Here is a 7,508-nt window from a genome sequence, read left to right as displayed (position 1 = left end):
ATCTCCTCCAGTCCCATCCATGTTGATGTAAAAGTTGGGTATTCATCCTTTCTGATGGCTGAGTAATATTCCATTGTATATATGGACCACATCTTCTTTATCCATTCATCTGTTGAAGGGCATCTCGGCTCTTTCCACAGTTTGGCTATTGCGGACATTGCTCCTATGAACATTGGGGTGCATGTGGCCCTTCTTTTCCTACATCTGTGTCTTTGGGGTAAACACCCAGTAGTGCAATTGCTGGGTCATAGGGTAGCTCTATTTTTAATTTTCTGAGGCACCTCCACACTGTTTTCCAAAGTGGCTATACCAACTTGCATTCCCACCAACAGTGTAAGAGGGTTCCCCTTTGTCCACAGCCTCTCCAACATTTGTTGTTTCTTGCCCTGTCAATTTTTGCCATTCTAACTGGTGTAAGGTGGTATCTCAGTGTGGTTTTGATTTGATTTCCCTGATGGCTAATGATGATGAACATTTTTTCATGTGTCTGTTAGCCATTTGTATGTCGTCTTTGGAGAAGTGCCTCATACATTTTTTTAAAATTCACTCATGGTTTTTTAGTTCCTTGCTTTTCATTATTCTATAGTATTCTATTATATCAATATACTACAGTGTCTTTCTCCATTCCACTCCTGATGGATGTTTGGGTTGTTTCTGGTTTGGGACTATTACAACCAGAGCTGCTATGAGCATTTTCTTATGTCTCCTGGTGCACAAAGGCAGATATTCTGAACATATATCGAGATGTGGAACCCTTGCTTGTCCAAAGACAAGAGAGTCCAAGCTGCAGTTTTGGTGTACTCTTAGGGTAGACAGGAGTTGGCGTCTGGGACACTGTTACCATTCCCGCTCTGGGCTGGGAGCCTGGAGGTTTGTACTGCTCTGAGCCACAGGCCCTGGGACTGCTGATGGTCTATAGGAGGCAACGGAGAAGGCTGTGATCATCTGCTTTTGGTTGTTTCCTAGGACTAGAGGGACAAGTTTCAATGCCCATCAAGGGTAGAGATCCTGATGGAACATTCCACTCTGGGCTGAGAGCCAAGGGAAGCCTCCCGGCAGTAGGGTCACAGAATGCACTATGGCAGGAGAGCTGGCTGGCATCCGAAACGTCAGGCCTTCAACCCATCCTCAGCAGCTGGTAGAAGGAAGTAAACAGTCTGTGGAGAAAGATAACATTATCCTAGGCCTTGAAGTAGTTCTTACATTCTAATTCTCTCCCTGATCTTAACAGGCAATATTCCGCTGTATTGTTAGTTCATTGATGCTTTGATGAAGATGTGCTGTGCTGTGCTTTGTTTTTTCTCAACTTTTTTCATTATCTTCAGTGGACAGTTGGTATGAATCAATTGTATGGTACATGCCCCTATCCTATATGAATACCGTAAGTCCAGGCTTGTTTCAGATACCTCTGCTAAAGTACCCTGGGGGTTCCCAAGGAATGCTGACAGGCTCTTCCAGTCTCTTTTCATGGTTGCCTGACACTCTGGGATACTACTGTGCCCTTCTGCAGGTTCTCTCTTGCCACATTAAGTCTGTGATCCTTCAGGTGGCTGTGGCTATTTTGTATTACTTTGCACCAAGCATGGACATAAGCTGTGGTATGCAAGAGCTGGGCCACATTGGTTCATAAGAGCTGATTGTTTAATTTTGAGAAATATTGTGAGCTAGTGTTTAAACACAACCACTATTAAAAATTGAATTATATCAACTTACAATTTAAATTACATTAGAAACAAAGTTTATAAATGCTCAAAACACATCACTTCCTAATTATTTTACCATGTTTTACTATTTATGCACTTGAGATTATTTATTATCTATTATATATATATATATATATATATATAGTAGAAATACTATATAATGGTGTACTATGGCACATCTCAACTCCACATTTAGTGATATCACTGCATAAACAGCCATGGGAGAAATATTTACACCATGGAAATTGGCAAATGCTACATATAGGGACTTTTTTTTTTTTTTTTTTGAGAGCCAGTTGTTGAATACCTAGCATATCAGAGGATGTAGGATGCCTTTTCAAACCCTTACAGCAGAGTTCAAATGAATGCAAAGAATATAGTTTAATAGGACTCAAAGAATTATAAAAGGGAATTATTATCAATTAGAGAACTTCAAAACTGGTTATTAGAAGTGGTTATTTTGAGTCATAAGCCTACTCCTCTTGGTAGTATAGTCCCTAATGATGCTGCCTTGTCTAAATCCTAGCTCGGCTCTTTATTGGTGGTAGAATTCAACTTTTCTGCTTAGCTTTGACCTACCCTCAAAGAGAATGATGCTGAACAGATCTTTCCTACATAGATTCCAGGCCTCGATTCTGAGACACACAAAAGAGGAAAGCAGTTTCTTTCCCTCTCTCATCTATCCCACTCCTCCTTTTCCCTTTTCCGTTCTCATTTTTTTTCCTGCCCTAAGTTTGAACTCCACCCCCCCAAGATGATTGACAGCAGGAATGTCCTTTCTTCCTTACTTCTTCCCATAGGGCTAACCTTGCTCAGAATACAATAATCAGTATATTTCACAGTGCCTGGTTTATTCAGTGTTGAATAAAGCCACCTGTGGAACTTCAACAGAACAGTCCAGGTTGAGATTTGGTCTTAGAAAACTGGCCTTCATTTCCCCTTTCCTTGAACAAATATACACCCATTTCAAGAATAAACAATGACATGAAGACAGGGTAATCCAAATCCAGATTTAGCAATAAAGACACCAAAATATTTTCTCTTTGATATAACCTACATGCACAGGACATAATTTAATGGATTGCCTTATTTATATAACTATATAGAACCTACCTTTAGCTTCTCTGTTTGCAACATTTGCATTTAAGATTCCTCATTGCTTTCAGAACTTCCCTAAGAAGAACATGTACTTCAGAATATATTCAGAATTCAGTACATCTGCCCACTGGTCACCTGACCCAGCCACCTCCCTCTTCCATCTGGCCACTGTGTTAGCCTCCTAATTGGTTTCTCAGCTTCCACCACGGCCCCTCTTCAGTCTGTTCTCAGCACAAGAATACAGAGTGATTGTGCTAAAATATAAATCAGATCAGGTTGTTCCTTTGCTCAGAATTCTCTAGTGTCTTCTCATCTCACTTAGGGAATAAGCCATGGTTACCTATATAGGATCTAACTCCTTACTCCTTTGACATCCATTATTCTTCCATCATTCTTCTCTAGCCAGTTGGGCTGCCTTGCTGTCCTCTGAACAGATGCTATCTTTCCTCAGCGTTTTCACATGGGATCTACTTGCAGTATGGAATGCTTCTGTCCCAGAAACCTGCATAATTTGATAATTTGATCCCTTATTTCCTTTAGATCTTTTCCAAATATCACTTCTTAGCGAGATTTTCTCCAGTCAACCATATTAAAATTACAACCCTCTCACATTTCCTATCTTTCCTCCCTAGTATTTATTATCTATTCACTTACTCATTATATATATATATATATATCTATATATATCTTATTTATTGCCTGTTTTTTGCCACCATCAGAATGCAAATTTTATGAAGAATTTGTATCTGATCATAGCATGTTGAATTACCATTGCCTAAAACCTAGTACTTAGCACATCATGGATTTTTGACAAATATTGAATAAATGGATGGATGAATGGATGATAGGGTGGTAGAACAGACATTGGTTAGGAGCTGGAGACTTAGGTTTTAGTTTTTGCCTTTGCATGTGATAAGCTCTATAATATTTATTATATTTTGTTTCTACATCTCTATGTACTTATCAACAGACTGGGGATATAACAACTGTTTCACATGTCTCATTGACTTTTAGTGAGGCTCATGCAAGGAAGTACTCTATATAAGTGTTAGGGGATATTTTAATTGTCTAACTTGTTTATACCCAGTATATTGAGCTGCTAGCTCCATTTGCTTTAAGCCATTCCCAAGAAAAAACTCTCCATTTGAACACAGGGTTGGGCTGACAGGCTCATTTCCCCATCTCCCTCTGAAGATTTTAGTGGAGCCTTTGCTTATCACTTAGATCATATAACTGGATTTACTATACAAGCCATTGAAAACCTGAAGAATGAAATAGCCCACTATGGGGTTTCGGGCCTTCCATGTGTCTAGTGTTGTGTTGGGTATTCTGCAAATGTGGTCTCCTTTCATCCCACTGCAACTGTGCAAGGAGAACATGGCTTTATTTTAGAGATGAAGAAGTTGAAGTTTAGAGGGATCTAGTATGCCACTGAGGGAGCAGGGCTGATAAGAGACAGAGCCTGGGGGAGAACTCATGTCTGTCTCTAAGATCAAACTCTTATCTATCTCAGGAAATCAAGCTATTAAACCCAAAAACCTAAAAAGGGATATTCTTCTGTGGATGGTGTTTCTCACTGGTATATTATTTCTTTTCAGACTGTTTATGACCAGTGGTTTATTACCCTTTTTAACATTGTCTACACATCACTGCCTGTTTTAGCCATGGGCATTTTTGACCAGGTATGTATTTTTCTCTGTCTTTATAACTTATTTTGCTCTGTTGATGCTTTTTAGTTGCTTTTAGCTTCTAAGTAGAAAACACAAGTCATGGAAAGAGTCCTAGAGGTTAAGTTGTTTTAATAGGTATTGCATGGATCTAAAACCCTTCCAGATCCTCCCCCCACCAAACAGTTCTCTGATCAAAGTTTAGCTACCCTCCTCTTTGAGATTTACACCCCACATTATTTCCCTAAAGCCTCTGAGATGTCCTACATGAAATGGTCTCTAATTTCATTTTAGTCCAGCATTTCCCAGGCTTATATGACTATACTTCCATTTATTTATTTTTCATATAGCACCTATTAATATGCCTCAGAACTAGTGCCTTGTCACACACTGGGAAATGCTGCATTAGCCCCTGAATACAGAGAACCATGCAGTGATAGATAGAAAATGATGGAACTCGTTGTTGGAAGGCAGAGGGCCAGCATTTGTGGTGAGATTTCCTTGGCCAGCGCAGCCCAGAACAGGAACTAAAGGCCAGTAGAGTACCCTGCCAATGGGAGAGGAAGACATGAAGCCCAATGGCCATGGAGAGAAGGGGCACAGTCTTTTGTCTAGCTCAACATGCTTGGGAAAGTAGAAGGGAGAGAATCAGTTACAAAAATGGTGGATCCTTGGCACACTTATTGCCTTGGAAGGTACTTCCTGGAAGGGGGAAGAAATCTGGCTGCTTAAGAGGAAGTGGAAGGCTAGCTAGAGGAGTTTCCATGGCACAATTAGAGTGTATTATTAAAAAAAAATTTTTTTTGGAAGTATATTTGAGGAGACCAGATTTTCTCCAGGCTGTTGTTAGACCTGTTTGCTGGGCCTCATTTTTCTGGCCCAAAGTTAGCTGTCTATTGCAAAATATAAATCTTCACATTATGAGCTCATTCCACTCTCCCATTCTGTGCCTTTGTTAGTTAGTTGTCTCACTTCTTGTGTGTAAAAAGGGCAGTTTGTGAACGACATATTTTGTGGAATTCTATAAAAAAGTAATGAACTCCTGAAGACCTTAGATGTAAAAGATTAAGCACATTCATTTCCAAGTACCCATGTTTATAAGTGTTTCTTTTCTTGGTGCTTTGTAGCTGCCCAGAATGTGGAATAAAATAATAAAAATAAAGCAGTTTCTGGGAAAACGTAGTTATTGTGCAATTTGAAAAAAAATATAATAAGGCCCCTTATTGCCATCAAGTTGAGTGTCTGCCCCTGTTCTTTTCCACTTTGTCAACTTTGGCCCCTAAACTGATCACAGGATCATGGAGTGTGATGCTGCAAGGCCTCCATGACTGTCTACGATCCACTCATTTTATAAGGAGGAAACCAAGGCTCAAATCAGACAGCCAGTGTGACAGAACTCAGCCTAATACCAGGCCACCTGACTCAGAGATCGCTCTGCTATTACTATTATTATTATTTACTATCATCGTTATTTTATGTATTATTATTTATAAAAGCATCTGTTATTTGTTACTTACGGTGTGGCAAGAACTCTGCTGAATACATGAACTTAATCATGACCGTGGTCCTGTGATGGAGGGGCTGTTGCCTGCCTGTCTGGAGATAAGGAAACTGAGGTTCAGACAGGTTATGTAACAGGTTTAAGACCATACACCTACTAAGCAGTGGAACTGGGGTTTGAACTCAGGGTTGTCTGGTTTCAAAGCCTGTGCGTGCAGTTTCACCAGCCATTGACTGGAGAAGGAAGCACCAGCAGCATTTCAAAATGGGACTTCCTAAAGAGACTATGCCAGTGTACTTCATGGGACCATATCCAACAAGACCAAGGCCATCCCACAAGCAGGGAGTGGAACTTGGTCTGTCCCCAGAGCTCATGCCTGTGTTGCTCCTTTTTTGGCAGCTTCTCCTCTATTCCTGGTCCTCTGATGTTCTCAGTGGTCAGGCCTTGCCTCCTTTTTGGTTTGGGCATTTGGCTTTGGTGCTCACAGTGTGGTCATCAGCATTACTTTGGATCTGGTTGGAAATGCTGAGTTTCAGGCCCTAACCCCCAACCTTTTGAATCGTCATTTGCTCTCCATGAGATTTGTGTGCACATTAAGTTTGAGAAGCACTGTTTTAGTTTCTCCCAGGACCCTGTTGGGGCCAAACATACCTTCTCATTCTGTTTAAATTTTTTGTCTCGGACAGTTGGTATCAGAATTCTCACTGGGTAGAGCACTCAGCTCTTCAGGCTCAGCTTCCTTCCCACTGGAATCCCGCTTGCAATTTCCTCCTTACCCAGTTCCCCTTCTCCTACTCTCCTCTCACAGTTAGGAACTCAGATTGGCCAAGTCCTACTCTGGAGCTCTCTGCTGCCATCTGCTGGCCGCTACCCTCACAGCCTTAGCAATTAATCCCTGGGCCCCATTGGCTGCATGTGATGTACTAGAATTCCGGGAGCATGAGTGCAGCCTCAGGAGAGTAGAGGAAAGAAACTTCATTCTGAAGCCAAGGATCTGGGTGCAAATTCTGGTTCTGTTATAAGAGCTATATAATCTCTCATGAGTCTCTCTTGGAGACTCAAGTTCCTCTTCAATAAAATTGGGATCATTTGATTATCTCAGTTATCATGGGAATGAAAACAAGCTAATGAATAGTGTTTATAGGGTATGCTTAGACATGTACTTGCTATTTCCCGAGATGGGGAATTCAGGCCCTTTCCAACTTCTCCTCAAGCCTCCTCCACTAAAGTAACTTTGTTGACAGGATGTGAGTGACCAGAACAGCATGGACTATCCCCAGCTCTACGAACCTGGACAGCTGAACCTACTGTTTAACAAGCGTAAATTTTTCATCTGCATGGCACATGGCATCTACACCTCACTGGCCCTTTTCTTCATCCCCTATGGAGCCTTTTATAATGTGGCTGGAGAAGATGGGCAGCACATAGCCGACTACCAGTCTTTTGCAGTTACCATGGCTACATCTTTGGTCATTGTGGTCAGTGTGCAGGTAATCCTCATGCTGAAGATGGCTTTACAACTTTTAAAATTTGTTTTCA

At 41.0% G+C, this 7,508-nt stretch overlaps 1 protein-coding gene across 1 annotated transcript; it reads left to right on the top strand.

Annotated features, from left to right (window-relative positions):
* Window positions 1–3,509: 3,509 nt before the first annotated feature.
* Window positions 3,510–7,501, top strand: LOC145718044 (putative phospholipid-transporting ATPase IM; the record flags this gene model as incomplete). The annotated part of the gene is made up of 2 exons (XM_081809483.1): window positions 3,510–4,483; window positions 7,214–7,501. Coding segments are annotated over exons 1-2 (306 nt in total), but the record flags the coding sequence as incomplete, so codon positions are not given.
* Between the last annotated feature and the right edge of the window lie 7 nt (window positions 7,502–7,508).

The sequence above is a fragment of the Leptonychotes weddellii genome, unplaced genomic scaffold (assembly GCF_054177405.1).
Source record: "Leptonychotes weddellii isolate Sample4059 unplaced genomic scaffold, ASM5417740v2 HiC_scaffold_10341, whole genome shotgun sequence".
Classification (NCBI taxonomy): Eukaryota; Metazoa; Chordata; class Mammalia; order Carnivora; family Phocidae; genus Leptonychotes; species Leptonychotes weddellii.
Note: the sequence above shows the minus strand (reverse complement) of the source record. Positions and strands in the feature narration are given on the sequence as shown.